We start from the raw sequence: 18,564 nt of genomic DNA on the forward strand, positions 1-18,564 counted from the left end.
ATGTATTATATTTTCATATATGTATAATATATATATATTTTCATCATTCGATTATAAATAATTTAAAAATATATTATTGTCATTATTGTTTATTATATGTTTTATTGTTATTATATTAATCCATTTATGTTTAGTGGGCTAATTTGACCATATTAATTATTTCAAATAATTATTCTTTTTTGTAAGGTCTTGGTTGAGATGAAAAAGTTAGTGTCACTAGCGATTATTATTATTATTTCTGTTATTATTTTTTGTTTAAAAAACTTAATTTATTTCTAATATAAGTACATGTAAGGGAGCTTAAAGCCCTATTTGTACATTTAAAAATTAAAATAAATAAATAAATGTGGGATCGGTTCGTTCGTTCAGTTAAGGCGGTTCGTCTGTGAACGACCAGCCGGCGGCCATTCGACGTTCAGTTCAGGTTATCGTCGGACGTCGCCAAACGACGTTGGTTCAGTCTTCAGTAACAGTTCTCCTTACTTGGTCACGTCGTAAGCATATACGTCCGTGTTTTAAACTCGTTTGACGCTTCTATTTCGCAACTCCGCAAACCCGTTTCTATGGAGGCCAACTCGAAGCTCTCTCCCGACGACAAGGAGGCATCTGAGATGCTGGTTGACCAGTCCAACGCCAAAATAGACATCCTCCTCCAGGAAGGGCCCCAAAACAACGGGGACACGGTCATCAGCATCGCCGAAGTGAGCCAGGCTTTCGTCGGCATGGGCAAGGAGGAGCTGATGAAATTCGCCAACGACCCGTTTTGGGTGAAGCTGCGTTGGTTCCTGTTCGCCTTGTTCTGGCTCATGTGGCTCGGGATGCTCGCCGGGGCAGTCGCAATCATCTTCTTCGCCCCCAAGTGTTCTCCGCCTGTCCAGGAGCCCCTAGGCGACCAGGCACTCTACCAGGTCGACCTGGGAGACTATTACGACCAAAAGGAAAACCCGATCAAAGGTGAGCCCGACAAAACATTTTTTAAATTATTAAAATTTTTATTTGATATTCTACACGATTACAATATAAAACCAATGCTAAAATGATCCGAGGTCTACTCTTTGATGACTCTTTCCGCCCCTTTAATAACACTTCCTTCAATTTGTACCACAATTCAAAAGACTTCAACCAAATTGGGGGAAAGAAAGACGCTACATTGTTCCGATAAAAGAAATATTTATTTATTTAGCACTATAAAACCCATATGTCTCAATTTTTCAATTGGTGTAATCATTTCATCAATCCGGCACCCGGCAGATATGGCGATCGTGATTTATTTTAAACTTCTCTCTTGAAAGATCACTTGTGATGAAAACGGCGAACATATGCGGACCCACCTGTTGTAACAAATATATGTACCAAACTATACAGTTGGAACACGTTTATTTTTATTTTACCCTCTTCATTCCCTTTTTTATCAACAAGAATAACCAAAATGGAACTACTGTAGTTTTGAATTAATACCCAATTATACATGTTCTAGAAAAAAAACAAAAAAACTTGAAAGTGCCCTATTTACTTATATTTATATTACTCCACTAATCACATATAAATGACGCGAGTAATTTGATAAAAATCATAATTGGATTGCCTGGTCTGTTTGCTTGTTCACTGGCATCTGACTATTGATTGTTTATTAGCTGATTTGTTAGTACATACATTTATTTGATTGGCTGACTAGTTCGGTCTGATAGTCTGTCTGATGGTTGGTCAAATGCCTCTCTGGTTGGATGACTGACTGTCTGTCTGGTTGGTGAATTCGTTGCTTTTTTGGTTGATTTACTGTCTCTCTTTATGTGTGCAAAGTTTATTAGCTGAATGTCAGTGTGAATTGTTTCACTTTTTGCAAAGGATGGTTCTTGTTCACAGTTTGGGTGACTTTTGATCTTTTGTTTAGCTGAATTGCTGAATGTGTAATTGTTTGGTTGGTTTATTGACTAGTCAGTTTATTGTTTGAATAGCTGACGGGCTGTTTGGCTGGTGGTCAATCTAATTTGAAGTAAAAAAGGGTTAATTTCAAGCCAAAAGGGTTAGTTTCAAGTTAGAAAGGGTTAATTTGAAATTAAAAAGGGGTCATTTGAAATTTTAAAAAAGCTTAATTTGAAATAGGCAAGGTTAGTCTGATGCTAAAAAGGATTAATTTGAAGTTAAAATATGTTAACTTGAAATTTAAAAGGGTTAATTTCAAGTCAAAATAGTTAATTTCAAGTTAAAAAGGGTTAATTTGAAATTAAAAAGGCCTAATTTGATGGTGAAGTAGGGTTCTTTTGAATTAAAAAAAAGGTTAATTTGAAATTAAAAAAAGTTAATTTGAAAGTAAAAAAGCCTTAAAAAGGGTTAATTTTATGTCAAAAAAGGTTAATTTGAAATTCTCAAAAAAACTTAATTTGAAATTAAAAAGGTTAATGTTAAAAAGGGTTAATTTGAAATTTAAAAAAGGTTAATGTTAAAAAGGGTTAATTTGAAATAAACAACATTAATTTTACGTTAAAAGGATTAATTTGATGCTAAAAAGGGTTAATTTGAAATGTAAAAAAGGTTATTTTGAAATTCACTAATTTTTGTGGTCCGCTTGATCAATTAATATCTTTCAATTAATTAAGGTTTTAGTTGAGATAAAATTATTTATTTTAAGTTAAGAAATTAAAAAGGCTAATTGATGTTAAAAAACGGTTGATTTGAAGTGAAATAGTGCTTGCTTGAAATTAAAAAGGCTTAATTTGATCTGAAAAAGAGTTCATCTGAAATTAATAAGGCTATTTTGACCATAAGCAGAGGTATGCGCTGGTCAAACCTCTGGAGTGATGGATGTTAAACAAAAAATTAATTGTAAAAATGTGTGGTGTTTAGTGACCATTAGCCAATGATTATTTGGAGTACTGAGATGCGGTCTGGTGTGACGTAGGTTTTAGAAAAACGTTATCTTTATCTTGCCAATGTTTCTATCTTTATTGAGATCATCTTCAGGGCCTTTTAATTCTTAATTTTCTAATTTCTTTTTTTAATCTAAAATTTTCTAGAATTGTATCAATTCATTTTTTCACATCCTACATGTATTAGTAAAATTTAAACAATGTTTAAAAACCCTAGGCCCTGAAGATGATGTCAATAAAGATCGAAACGTTCGCATGATAAAGAAAATGTTTTTCTAAAACCTACGTCACACCTAACCGCACCTCACTATCTCCAAATAATCATTAATTAAAACACTAGATTCAAACCAAAGACCCTGTCAGGCCTTTGGTGTCCCAAAATTAAAACCAATTTTAGCCACTAATCTCGCTTTTTTCCCAAGGCGATAGTTAACTATGTATCATAATATTCTGTTTTTGATGTTTTAAAATGTGCATTATCTTTAGATTAGAGCAGGTCGTGGAATTATTATAGATAATTTTTTCCCACAGAATTGCTTACGCTGCGTTTGTATGATTTATAGAACTGTTTCTGAATGTGATTCATTATCAGTTTATCACTTAAAAAATAAATAAATAAGATAAAACATTAGTTTTAAACTTTGGAATAATGAATGATACACGTTAAAACAAATTCCTGTTGTATGGGCCGAAATGACCAGATCTTACATCAGTAATTGGTTATCTTTGAATTGTATAATTTGTAACTTGGACTATTTGCTACAAAATAAAAGCCTCATGTTCAAGAATTTCGAACGATGTTATTGACAAATCTCATTCGATTGTGCTTTCAAACAAATGACAATGAAAAATAAACATTCTTTCTAATGATTTTATTTTTTGAAGCTTTAACTGGCAGTTTCAGTTGCCGATTCTTTCTTTTTTCTCATCCGACCGTTTAGTATTTCCAATTTGGACTAGTGAAAACTTTCAGAGAGGTGATTTGGTGAAATAGCTGTTGTCAATACAGTAAATTAATTTAAATAATTAAAAATTATCATACACTTGGTTCTTGGAATTTTTTTCAACAATTTGTTTCATGTAATTATTTGTCAGAAAATAATTAAGTGTTACATTGAAATACGAAAACTGACATTTTTGAAGGCTAAAAATTTTTTTACGCTTATAGATTGTTTGGAAGAATGAAGTTTTTTGCATTGTTGGGCTTTGGAAACTGCACTCAACCTTCCACCCTTCCATATTTATGTACAAAAGGTGACTTGAGAGGAGATACTAAGAGACTGAGATACAAGGAAATAAAGCCTAAGGAGTAGCCATGACAAAATTCTGGAGATAATTAAAATAAATGAAATGGCTATAATGGTAAAACCTGACAAAATTTGAAAAGAAGAAAAATTCAAATTTATCATACCCTTCCAAGTGGACATAGATAATAGGGAATATGGTACACAGATTGATCAAAGATGGAACAAGGAGTAGGTGTAGGGGTTAAAGGGCTGAACTATACACTAGCAAACACCTTAGACTAACCTCAACAATTTTCCAAACTGAGGTCCATGTAATACAACTGGGCACAGATTTATATATTCTCAGGCAGCTATAAAGGCGCTTAACGTGTATGGTTTCAACTCCAAATTTGTTTGGGAGTGCCTAAATTGCCTAGTGGCTTTAGGCAAACACAACAAGATTTCTATAAAGTGGATTCCGGGATAAAGGTATAGAAGGAAACCAACTGGCCAAAAAAAGGCCTTTTCACACATAGAACCTGACCCACAACTAGTGCAACGGAGTATATGCTTAAGTCGGAAAAATGGCTTGAGAAATAAAAACTCAATCACTGGACAAAAGCGCCAAGCGAGCTAAGAGATTTATAAATGTCTCAAAAAGGAAGGCAAAGAACCTCTTTCTCAGCTTTGATCATATCTCAGGCAGGATTTGCAAAAAATTATAGACATATTAGAATTATAAACTGGCCACTTTTAACCACCACCTAAAGATGGGAAAAGCAGAGACTTTGTCAGGAGGAACCAGAGACATCGACAACTCTTTGTGATGTGAAGCGTTAGCTGGGTTACATCTTCAGCTAGTTCGGTAAGGCAATTCTCACACTAAAAGAGGTGTGTGAAGTGGCAGCGAGGAAAGTAGTTAAATATTATAGAAAAAAGTGCAATTTCCAAGGTGTATCGTATAGGGGTTACACATTAGATCTAGATATATGTCACGGTGGAGGATTTTTAAAATTGTTTTTTTCTTTTTCAGCATTTGAAAATAAAGTTCATTATTTGGAGGAGCTTGGCGTTACATCGGTTCTATTTAACTCGCTCATGAAATCGTCTGAAGAAGGGCTTGATCATGTTGTCGACTTCAAACAACTCCATCCGGAGCTTGGCACACTCGACCAGCTTAAAAACCTCTTGACCATGTTGAAGGAAAAAGGTAGAATTTTGTCTAGTAATTTTTGTTTTATATGTTGTCTGTGGAGAAATTGTTACTCTGAGACAATTGAAATTATTATCATCCCTAACAAAAAAGTGATTTTAAAAAATGAAAAATAGAAAAAAAATGAAGTGTGTCAATAGAGAAAATATCGAGTATTTTTTTTTAAATTGTAAATTTCAATATTTCTTTAATTAATAGACAAAAGATAAGTCTAAATCTTTAATAAATATGACATGTTTTTTCTGATATCTTTATCTGCTACATAAAATACATAAATAATTGTTTTTCGAAGATTGCGAATAGATTATGTTTAATTTGTTTCATTTCCAGGTATGCACACATTTTTGAAAGTAGTGCCTAATTTTTCGAGTATTCATCATGAATGGTTCAACAAGTCCGTGTCCAATATTCCACCATTTAATGATTATTACGTGTGGAAAGAAGGGAAGACTTCTGATGATCCACCAAACAACTGGGTAAGCATTTATTCAAAGATACATTACTATTTATCAAAACAGTTGAGTGAGCTACCAAATTAGATCTGTAGACTCCTCTGCCCGGCCAAAAATTATTTAAACCTTTATATTGGGTAGGTTGGCAAAACCACTGAGCTGTAATGACCGACACGTTAAAAGATAGGTCTGTGGGTCAAACTGGGCCATGTGCAAATGCTAGTGATGTCCTGATTACTAATTGGCCACACAAGGTTAATGCATGGGCATCTTTTAATTTAAAAAAAGGGCATGGAGAAGCCCACTGTAAAACAGTAGTATCAAAGATATTCTAAAACCCAGTTGATGGAAGTAAAAATTTGATAAGGATCTGAAGTGATTAAAGGCTTATGGGTCATATTTGATGGCTTTCCACACACGGTTTTCCCATATAGAACGAATGTATTTGTTAGCATAATTGGTGGAGTGAATGGGCTGGGTGGGTTTGTGATGGAATATGAAGTACCCCACAGACCCACCAAACTAAGTTATTTTATTGTACTGGATGGTTGTATTTATTAGCATGAGTGAATGAGTGTGTGGTAGAGTATAAAGTACCCCACAGACGTACCAAATTAGGTTAGTTTTTTAAGGTTAATTGTGTTCAGAGCAAAAGGGAGAGGGACTGGCGGAATATCAAATACCCCAATGCCTTTCTAAATTTTATCTGTACATTTGTATAAATGTGTTTATTATCTTGTATGTGGGGGTGAGTCTGTGACAGAATAGGCAATAACCCATGGACCAACCAACCTAGGTTAGTTTTTTATATAAATTTTTAGAGCGTTTTGGACAAGACATCGGTGTAAAACCCCGGTGCCTCTAAAATTTATAATTTAATATGAAAGTTTCTAGTCGGTTTGAATGTATTCATTAGCATCCTCAATGGAATATTCAGTACCCTGAGGCCTGCCGAACTTAAGTTCGCCCACAATGTATGTACAATATGAGTGCACATGGGTTGCATAGTGTTTTCACCACATGTGGAAGGGCCAATTAAAAATGATAAAGTCCCAGAAGGTCCTCAAAAATGTAAGATCGCCAGGACCTCCCTCATACTGGAGAGCCAAATTTTATCAATGAAAAAATGTGAGGTAGAGAAAACGCTAGGTGCCGGCAATAGCCTAGCAACTAGTAGGCCATAAAAAAATGCATTTGTAATGCGAATAAGTTAAAAAGAACATTTCATGTGTTTTAAATGATATTTTTTTTAGTTGAGTGTAACTGGCGGCAAGGCATGGACGTGGAACAATGAAAGACAATTATTTTATTTACACCAGTTCAAGGAGACACAACCAGATTTGAATTTCCGTAACAAAGATGTTGTTAATTATTTCAAGGTATTCGTTTGTTTGTTTTTATGCTGTACTCCTAAGGTCTTAAGATTTTTTTCTTTAGGATGTTTTCAAGAATTGGTTGGATGTTGGATTTGATGGAATTCATGTTGACAAAGTCGAATATCTGTTTGAAGATGAACAATTAGAAGATGAATATATAGATCATACTGTACAGAATAAAATACATGATGATTATTTATTTTGGACACACTTAAAGACGACATATCTTGATGAAAGTATCGAATGTCTTAAAGAGTGGAGTGAAACTATTAGAAACGCTTCCGGGTACATTTTTTATGTGTGTACACATCGCACAGTGATTTACATTAATTTTGTCAATTTTTTTATATTTTAGATTAGTATCTGCAACTGGTGTAATGGAGAATAATGACGCAAATGTTGATCTTGCTTATTTACCATTCACTGGTTCATCAGAGCCTGTAGAAATAATTCAGCATTTGCAAAATTACATCAACCACAACCTTGAAAGACAAAATAAGACTTGGTTGGTAAGTCGATTTAATTTTAGTTCATTAATGTGAAGTTGGTAACATTGGTTTCAATATTTTGCAATAAAATATTGGTGGTACAAATAAGTTTCAAAAGATTTGTTTTTGTTTTTTGCAAAAATGGTAACAATTTACATTATTCAAAGCATTGTCCATCGCTAGTCACCTACTTTTTCCATCATTTTACAGCATCATTCAAATTCCACTTTGAGGTAACAACTGGTCTTTAGAATGAAAGAATCATTCATCATGAACTCTGCTCAAACAGGCTTTGTGTCATTGGTCGAAACAAGTGATAGTCGGTTTGGAGAATACGGTGGGTGGGATAGGGTAATTTGAATGTTGCAAAGTAGTCTTTGACTGGCACAGTAACATGTCTTTGAGCAGTGTCATGTTGCAAAATCAATCGTGTCAACAACCAACCGACTAAATAACGACAGCCAAATGAAATAACTAACCTTTCATCTGTGAAATACTGACGGATTGTCCTTGATCAAACCCTACACTGGAAACTCGTATGCCCCAAATCTCCCATCACTGCTTTTTCACCCTCCGCTAATCCCGTCATGCAAGCCTCTTCCCAACCTACACCCATAACCTCCTGGTCTCTTCTCTTGCGATTCTGAATTATTTCGATTATGGGGGTTGGTCTATGGTGGACTCACCGGCGAGCTTGTTAACAAACTCAAGAGAATCGTGAACTGCTTTCTTCTGTTCATATTTAGGATTGAAATGGCTGTACCCCTTCCTATCGGAGGCTATACTTTCTTGGCTCCTTCTTCTATGAAACAATGTCTTCTCTTTCCACTTCCTATATTTATAATCTGTTAACATTTAAGCTTTCTGTACACAGTCTCCACACTCGTTTCCTCCCTTCTAATCTCTACCCTATCATACAAATCCACTGCTTTAAGTCGGTTCAACCTCTGGAATTCCCTCTCCCACTACATGTATTTACTGTTCTTCGGTATTTTTACTTTTTCCCACTCTTATGTAATTTAGTATGTTTCATTTATTTCTATGCTATTACTTTTAAATCTTTATTTATGTTGGGTTGTCTGGAAAATAAGGTTTATGGTTATAAAATAAACATTTCTTATTAATTAAAATACCCTCCATCACTTTCAATACACTTCTCCCAACATGATGGCAACTTCTAAATAGAATTTTGAGTCTTTATTATGAACAAATTATGTAAAAGCATTTTCTATTGACTTTTGAACAATAAATTTTTTATGTTGTAAAACGTTGCCCAGGTGTCTGAAAAAATGGTAGTTTGTATATGAAAGTCTGGCCAATGAGGCAGAACCTCTTTACCAAGATATGACAGTTTTCGCGTAACAGAATTGGGCTTGTCGGATTGATCAAAGAGGGCTTCAATGATGCCAATTTCTGGTCCATTGCTTCAATTTGAGAGCAATACGTTTTGCTTAAATTAAATGTACCATAAATTTTTTATTAAATTGTTGCATTTGTTATGTGGATTTTTTTTTTAATGAGGGTTCGCAACAGCAGAGGTTATATCAACCTTATATTAACGGTGTTTTTGAAAAAAAAAAAAAAAATTTGTAAGTATGTCGGATTCGAATGCAGGGCCGCTGGATTTGAACCTGAGACCTTTACCTTACAGTGATGAGAGCGCCGTGTCAATGCCTAAACCGTTGTGGCCACCAACGGCCCCTCTCTCCTCATGTTGTTTATTCGTTTTGTCTCTTCTGACACTTTGTGACTTTAAGGACCAACCAGCCCATGCCAAGGCTTCTGTTGGCCAGCACAATCCCCAGTTTTCCCACTGTTGAGTCCATCACCTCCAGAATATCATTCATCTTACTCCTTTAGCATTCTACTTTCCCTAGCATCTCAGCTTCTTCTCCAGTTTATCCTGTCTTCTCATTATGTGGCCAAAGTACTTCAATTTTCTATGTACTTTAATTTCTTCAAGTGAGAATTCTGGCTTCATTTCTTGGTTTGATCTTTTTACTGTATAAGGCACTATCAGAGTTTTGCCTCCAACACCACAGTTCAGAAGCATCTATCTTCCTTCGCTCAGCCTTTCTTATGGTCCAGCTGGGAATACTATTACTTCAACTATCCGGACCTTCGTTGTCAGTGTATTGTCTGTGCTCTTAACTATTCTATCAAGATTTGCCATCACTGTACTCCGAAGAAATCATCTGATTTCCTGGATCTGCCACGTGTGCAGTAATCTTCGCACCTAAAAATACAGTGTATCACTGCCTCCATTTTTCTCCCTCTATTTGCCAGTTATTAATGCCTTCATCTTTGTTTTTTGAGGTCTAACTACAACCCAGCTTTGGTGCTTTATTCTTTCACTGTTGTCATAAAGCCCCTCAACTACTCGCTTTCAGCCATCAGGTATAATATGCATATCGAAGAGTGTTAATGTTTCTTCCAGCTGTTTTAACTCCACCCTTGGATTCCTCAAGCCCAGCTCGTTGTGCGATGTGTTCTGCATACAGGTTGAATAGATTGAACAGAATACAATTTATTTTCTTCTTAATATTTTTTGATCTAATATCACCAAAAAGAGTTTCAATGAAATTGTTGATCCTATGTAGCCTCCTCCTTGTAAGTTAATAATAACAGAAAAAAATCAATTTGTCATTTGTTAATCTATGGGTGTTGGTTCTTTAAAGGCAATTTGAAGTATCTAAATTGGATAAAAACTGTAACCTCTTTCAGTGGGAAATCGATGGATTGGGTGAAGAAGAAGCGTTTGCTATGGATGCATTAATGTTGCTTCTTCCTGGGTCGACGATGCTCAATAACGGAAGGGAGTTAAATCTAAAAAATCTCACATCCCTCTCTGTTAATGAAGAAGGTAAATATCAACAGTATATTATTATTGACTCAATTGTATTATTAATTTTATATGCTTTTAGCCTCTTCGGCTGAACATAATGAAACAGTTATGAAAGTGGATTTATTAGAATATTATAAAGAGATGATAAACGTTAAGAAGTCGTTAACACCGACAGAGTATAAAACAAAACTTGGATATACGGAGAACCTTCTTCTTTTAGCAAGGTAAAAAAAGGGCTTTTCAACAAAAGAAAGATTTAATAAGTTAAACATAGTTAATGATTATTGATATATTGGCTTGTAAAATAAGTCAGTAGCGTTTTTCAATAATTCAATTTTATCCCTGTTGTGTTTTGAATAAAAAAATAGGCCCAAATATAAGGGCGGAGAGGAAGAATAGTGATAAACCTGCCTTTTTTCCACAATCAGAGCTCCTGAAGGATCAGAGGGCACTGATATCAAGAGTCAAGAAACCAACCCACGTCCAATCCTGCTGCACCTGGTCCCAACAAAGTTGAGGCTTTTCTCTCTCTTCCCCCTGCTCTTCATAATTTCTCTTTTATGCATATAGCTAGTATTTTAGGTAATAAGAATTGATTTGGCTTGTACCAAGATTCCTTAGACTCACATATTGCTTCCTGGCTCCTGGAAAGAATACCACAACAGAAATTTTGATTTAGAATATGCAGAGTGCTCTGATCATCCCTCAACCATCAATAATGACCATATTCAAACTTTTGTTAAAAATAACCCACATCACAGAGACACCCATAACACATAAGAGTGTTTCTAAAAAGATCGATAACTGGGGGATGAAAAGTGGCTCCTTTATGAAAATTCAGAGAGGAAAAGCCTGGGGAAAACAGCACCACAGTTAACAACTCCAAAAGCTGCATTTAGACAAAGAAGAAAAGCGCATTGTTATAAGCTTCTTCCGCCCAACCAAACCCAGTGTGTACTGCGTACAATTGAAGTGATTAACTAAAACTGACCAGCATCGGCTAATAGCTAGGGGATTTTTTTTACACCTAGATAACCCTAGTCCCCATGGTTGTTGGAACTTGGCTGGGATCCACCCACTGTATTCACCTGACATTGCCCCTTCAGATTTTCTCTTATTCCTGGTTCTGCAAAACCATAATAGGAAAACTTTTACTTGAGGACTGAAGAAAACACATCGAGGAGTTTAATAACTCAAAAACCCATGTTCTGGGAAAACGGAAATCCAAAATTACACTTACAATGCAGTAGGTAGAGGAACAAAATGGTTAGTATATTTTTTTGTTAAGTTTGTTTTTCACATACCTGAAATTTCAATTGAATTTACCTAATTGGAAAAAAAAAAAAAAAACGCTACAGAATTATTTTACTACTCAATAAGTATTATTTTATAATGATGTTTTTTAATAAACATCTGTACAATGTTAAGTATAATTGTTTCCATCCAAATATGAGCTGTTCTTTTTTGAAAGTGGTGTCAGTCCATTTTTAGTAAAATGAGTTAATGGTAAGTTTAGTAAGATATGGACACCTCTCCATATTTATAATCATACATTCACTGGAGGACGATTTTTTTTAGATAAAGTAAACAAAAAAAAAACTTTAGCTAGAAAATGTAATAGCAAAAAAAATATATATATATATATTAAAGTGGAATAAGTCCATTACTAGTAATTATAAAATCCAGTAGTCCATTACTAATCATCATAATTAAAACAACTTCTTTATTGCAAATATTATTGATTATTATGGCTTCAGTGCGCATTGCGCTTTAGAAAATATTACTTAGATAGTTCTAGTTTCCTAAAAACATTGTTAACAAGATAACGGTATTATTGTTCTGTTGAAGTGGTGAGAAGTAATTTCAAGTGATTTTGTTCATTTTTATTTCACAAGCCTTACTATTCGGTTTGCATCTCTTATACTAATAGATTGTAGCGTTTTATTTAAATATAATTGTTATTAACCAAGAAAATCATAGTTCAAGATAAATAATATTTCATACAGTTATAATGAGTTCTCATACCTATAAAATAGATGATATATGTCCATTTCGTCTGATAGTGATGTTGGTAAATAAGGGTAATAAAATTTTTCGTGGAAATATTTGAGTTCCTTTTTATTATAGAAATAAGACCCATGAATATTTAAAAAAAAAAAAAAAAAAAAAAAAAAAAAAAAAAAGAAGCTTGAGTAATTTTAATTTCACAATAAACTTTAAAAGGTGTATAGTGTTAAAAATATCTCTCAAATTGATTAATGTTTGCTAATATTTTCTATATTACTACCAATGCAAACCCTTAAATATCTCGATACATGAAAAAAATGGATTTATACTATTTTCAAATATAACAGCTCATATAGTATGTGTAGTGATTAGTGACCGTTAATCGATAGTTATTCAGATATCGTGAGATGCGGTCGGGTGTGATGTAGGTTTCAGAAAAACATTTTCTTTATCGTGCCAACGTTTTGATCTTTTATTGAGATCATCTTCAGGGCCTGGGATTTACAAACAATGTTTACATTTAACAAATACATTTAGGGTGTGGAAAAGAGACTTTATACAATGCAAAATATATTTTATATTCAAACAAAGTATTTCTACTCACTCAAAGTGTTTGTCTTCTGTGTAATTGTGCCATCCTTGCATGTTGTAGTTGTAGTTGTTGATTATTCTGTTAATTATGTGCTTAGGGTAGAGATTGTTATGGAGGATCTGTTTGTATATCTTTATGTTCTTGTGGTGAAATGATTCATGGCTCAGGGTAATCATTCTGTGAAGTAACCCTTTGGCTGTGTTTATTATTGTATGAAGAGGATGGTGAGATTTAAAGTTGAGGTAACGATCTGTGTTTCTTGGTTTTTGGTACCGATCTGTGATTAATGTTCCATCTGGTTGTTTTATTACAAGTGTATCTAAAAATGGTAGTTTTGTTGTTTTCGATTTCATGTGTGAATTGTAGGCATGGGTGAAAGCTATTAAATGTATCTAATGTAGTTTGAATTTGATCTGTGGGAACTGCTGTCAATATATCATCTACGTATTTAGTGAGGAAGGGTAATGTGAAAGGAAGTTGTGGTATGACTGTATTTAGTAGATGTGTCATGATTATGTCTACCAGTATCGGGCCTAGGTTGCTACCCGTGGCTATACCAAACAGTTGTGTGTAAAAATAGCTTTCAACAATTATAAAACAATCCAAACACTTTTTTCCAAAGTTAAAGATCCCACACCAATAACAAATAAATCGGACGTAATCTACAAGATCAACTGTTTAAACTGTCCGGCAACTTACATCGGTCTTACATCCCAATATCTGGACAAGAGAGTAAAGCAACATATCTATGATTGCAAAATCCTACAGCACTCGCTACTCACCATCTTGAACACCAACACAATTTCAACTTCAAAAATCCAGAAGTATTACACACAGAACAAAACAAACATAAACATAATTTTTTAGAAATGGTTTATATCAACAAAGATAAACACAGCATCAATTATAGAACAGATACATGTAAACTCAGTCGCAGCTACGCCAATATCATTAATCAAATACAATATAGATAACATACATATATAATTACATTACATTCTACACATCAAATACTTTTCACATAGTCTAATTTTCCAACAATTTAGCTTTCCTTTTCCTATTTATTCCCTTTCTATATAATCCTGAAAGGATAATGGCTGAACTATTACCAACACATTGTTCCCCTTTGTCGGCTCTTTTCACCTCAAAGAAGCCGACGCCTTATACAAAAATGTCTTTTCTATACCGACATCCTTCCCCACCCCTTCAAAATCCAACGTATATAAACACAAAATAGCAAAATCTCACTGCACTCTCGACAAGACACGCAAGAATGGCACAATTACACAGAAGACAAACACTTTGAGTGAGTAGAAATACTTTGTTTGAATATAAAATATATTTTGCATTGTATAAATTCACTTATCCACATCCTAAATGTATTTGTTAAATGTAAACATTGTTTGTAAATCCCAGGCCCTGAAGATGATCTCAATAAAAGATCGAAACGTTGGCACGATAAAGAAAATGTTTTTCTGAAACCTACATCACACCCAACCGCATCTCATGATATCTGAATAACTAGCTCATATAGTGTTTATTTAGTTGAGATCTGACTTGCAATCTTCTCGGTCAAATAAATCAGATAATTATAATTAAATAAAATTATGTATCAGTAAAGTTCAGTAATGCCTTATCAAATATTTCTTGTAATTTATTACTGATGATTGATGCCATAATTGAACAGAATGCCAACAGAAAAAAACATGTTTGATTTTCCCTCCTGAATATCTTTAATTTTTTTTTCTAGGTTGAATGAAAAATCAGAGGGTTATGTTTTCCTGTCTGATATCGGCGAAGGTGAGGGTGTCACCCTGTCTGCCAACTACCCAAATGTGAACAATTTTGTTCCCATCTTATATTCCACGTACTTCAAGTAAATTCAAAATTTCAGTTCATCGGCATGCAACGTATGAGTTTAAATGTATTTTTTTAAACTTTTCAGGAGGAATAACCCAGATTTATTTGCTGACAAGAAGAACGGTAGTGTAACCCATGTTTCAATGTCGCCTTACTCATACGTACTTTTTAAATGCAATTAAACAAAGCGTAGATAATAATGTGGTGAATTCCACAAATGACAGATTGGATCTCCTCGATTATCCTTTTCTTGGCTTTTGACTTTTCCTTGATTTGACCTTTTTTATTATTTAAATCGCTTGTTTCCTTTGTTTATAAGCATTTTTATATTTTTGCAACACTTACAACTTGTACTAGTATTTACTACCCTTTGTGACAATAATAAAAAAGTTGTTACTGCATTAAAAAAGTCTGTTAAAATTTATCCACATCCATAATAATATATTTAAAAACAGATTACAAAAATTTTTAAATTCGTTTAGGTAAATAATTGATTTATTATTTTAACCAATTATGGATCATATGAACTATAAATTACACTGTTGGATAGGGTTGTGAGGATACAGGGAAGTGGGACTTTTTGGTGTTCCCTAAGCTCTGCAGCTTCTGGCTTATTGTAGTTTTCCTTGTTTCTTAGTTCAAGTTCAATTAACTTCTTTTATATTATGCTTTTCCCTCAGTCTTCTTTGTCATCTAGGTTATGTTTACATTGAGCGGTCACTTCATGAAGATAATATGGATGAATAATATGTGGAGTTTCTTCAGATGCTTTCTTTAACATTTCCGTGACCACCCAGCCTGATTTATTTTACATTGTGCAGCAAATTTCAAAACGCTTTGAATTGCTCTTACACCTTTTATGTTGCACTGATTCCGTTCAAAAATTGACAGTACATTCCTCGGATATTATACTTTACAATGGGCTTAAGTAGAAGAAGAAAGAAAAAAAGAGCTTCAGAAAACAAATTTGTGTATAATTTAAAATTTATTTGACTACAAAAGTCTTCATTATGTATTTTGAAACATAAAGAAAAAACAAATTTGATTACTGATTTATTTAGCTTTAGTCTGCACACAAATATGATGCATACGTACATAAATTTGCTGGTAACAGATGATGTGAGAGAGAGTGAATTCGAAATACTATGGCAGCTCGTGGTAAATTAAGTAACGATATGAAACAATCAGTTTTGCAGGCGATTTGTGATATAAAGTAGTGTAGTATGAATTAAACCAGGAAATGGTTGAAAAGAAGAAAAAAAATGGAAAAAAGGTTAACGGAATTGTGCACAGATTGTCTTTGGTAAATATAGTCTGCAGAAAATGGCAAGTACATTTAAAACTGTTATTTGGCCCCATAAAGCAATATCTGGAGAAGAAACGAAGAGAATAGTTAAAGAAAACAGATCCGGTGAAACTTAATAGTTGTTATTGTGTTAAAAAGTTAAAGAATCTTCAAGATGGACAGTTACTACTGCTATTTCTGTTAATTTAAAATGTGATAATTCACATTTTTACCTTCTCTCTCACCTCATCCTGTTTCCTTCAGCCAAGAAGGAATCCTTAATAATTGTTTTATCCAAGAGACTTAAACCTAACTAAACTAACTCTTCCAAAGTTCTTTACTACTACTTTCTAAAGCATTTGAGATTTACGTTAAATAAATAACCTTATATATTGACTTGTATGCCTTTACATTCCCTTTTCAATTGGGTTCTGAAAATTTCATAGTTGTGAGACAGCCCTTCTCAAAATCTCAGTTGGTATTCGCCTAGGCATTGATGATAAGCGTACTATTATTCTTCTACTTGGTTTTTCCAATTGTTCTGTAAATCATAATTTGCTTAATTTGAAATTGACTCATGTTTTTGGTTTTTCTTCTACTGCTAATAATATCATATATCTGTCTGACAGAACTCTTTTCTCTCAATTTCAGCGGTGTATTCCAAGGCTCTATTCTTAGACATTTAATCTTTTCCTTGTTTATAAATGAACTTCCATTAGTTCTTAATTTCTCCCAATTTCCTATTTATGCTGATGACATTCAATGTACGTCCTACAAGCAATGAAGTTATCTCTGTTCAACCAAGATCTTCATTCTCAACCAATGGTCAAGTAATAACAGCATTCTTTTAAATACTAACAAATCACAGTTCTTATTAATTTCCAATAAACCTATTAATACCGATATCCCTCCTCAAATCAATGGCTCCCCTATTAATATTTGTCTTAAAGTTAAAAATTTTGGCGTTATCTTTAATTCCAAGCTTACATGGCATGACCATGTGTGCTCTATTGTTTAAAAAGTCTACTCAAGCCTGCATTCTCTTTGACACCTTAACTGTTTCACTCCACAGAAAACTATGAGTTCTCTTTATTAAATCCCTAAAAATACCTTATTCTTCTTATTGAAGTGCTATTTTTTCACTTTCTTTTGATTCTCAATCTGCTCATTGCCTTCATTTGCTTATTATTCATTTATTAGATACTGTTATGACACCAAGAGATTTCTGGAAGTTTGGTGGAATAATACTCCAATCATGAGACATGTGAAGAAATTCATAAAAGGGTCATTTGCAAAACTTACAAGAGAATTACTGTAAGGTAACCACAACAGAACCAGGATTCTGGCGACTCCTGACAGGGCACTGTCATCTAAGAAGGCACATGCACCAGAGAGGAGTTCAGACAGAAGAAACACTGTGCAGATACTGGCAGGAAAAGGAGAAGACTGCCGAACGCATTTTATGTTTTTGTGAAGGTCTTTGTAAGTGCAGATTTTTGCAACAAGGAGAGGAAAAACCACAAGCAAGATCCTAACTAAAGAGCCGCTGGCAAGGCTATGGATGTGATTAACACCCCGAAGCTGGCCAGTGAATTGTAAAAAAAAAGAGAAAAAACCAGGAGCACAATAGATCCACTCTTGTTGAGGTGCAGAAGGCCTTGTGGTCACCTCTTTTATCCCTATACCCTATCCTAGTACGTTTCAAGTTTAACAAAGCTACAGGAAAAGCATGCAATAAATCAATTCCAAAAAAATAATAATAGAGTGGGAGCTGATAAATAGTATGTTGGCGGAATAAAGAACTTACAGATAAAAGAAAAGAAGTGAATTACCAGAATGCGAGGAAGTAGCAGGATGATGATGACATTAAGAATGAATTGATGAAAAGAAATAATATGGTGAGATGATAATGAAAGCTTAAATAGAATGTTGGAAAAAATTATTGCAATTCTGTAGATGGTCAAAATCCCTGGAACTTGGTGTACAAACCATCTACAGGTAAGTTAAAAACAATTTAGTTGTATCCACAGTTAAGAAACTGGATGTAAGTTATACATGTGAGTTTAAAGATACCATTGAAACAGTTATGAATAAATTCTTCTATTGAAGAAAATGCTTATCATAAAAAATAAGAGAAAAGAAATTTTACAGGAGATGAACAGGTTGAAGGCTGTTCACTTTGGATGAAGTAAGAAGAGCAATTATTTGCAATTATTATTAAGCAAGCGAGATTAGAAGATCATTGAGATCAAAAGAGCAAGATCATCATCAGNTCTTTTCTCTCAATTTCAGCGGTGTATTCCAAGGCTCTATTCTTAGACATTTAATCTTTTCCTTGTTTATAAATGAACTT

At 33.8% G+C, this 18,564-nt stretch overlaps 1 protein-coding gene across 1 annotated transcript; it reads left to right on the top strand.

Moving 5' to 3' along the window:
* Positions 1–409: 409 nt before the first annotated feature.
* LOC106666904 (maltase 1-like) lies at positions 410–15,335 on the top strand. Its single transcript, XM_014394439.2, has 10 exons — positions 410–954; positions 5,127–5,303; positions 5,637–5,782; positions 7,012–7,137; positions 7,196–7,419; positions 7,490–7,643; positions 10,347–10,485; positions 10,547–10,691; positions 14,817–14,942; positions 15,012–15,335. Exons 1-10 carry the CDS (start codon positions 564–566, stop codon positions 15,106–15,108), a joined length of 1,725 nt encoding a protein of 574 aa, XP_014249925.1. The 5' UTR covers positions 410–563; the 3' UTR covers positions 15,109–15,335.
* The last annotated feature ends 3,229 nt before the right edge of the window (positions 15,336–18,564 follow it).

Source organism: Cimex lectularius, unplaced genomic scaffold, assembly GCF_000648675.2.
Source record: "Cimex lectularius strain Harlan isolate CLEC.00 unplaced genomic scaffold, Clec_2.1 scaffold115, whole genome shotgun sequence".
Classification (NCBI taxonomy): domain Eukaryota; kingdom Metazoa; phylum Arthropoda; class Insecta; order Hemiptera; family Cimicidae; genus Cimex; species Cimex lectularius.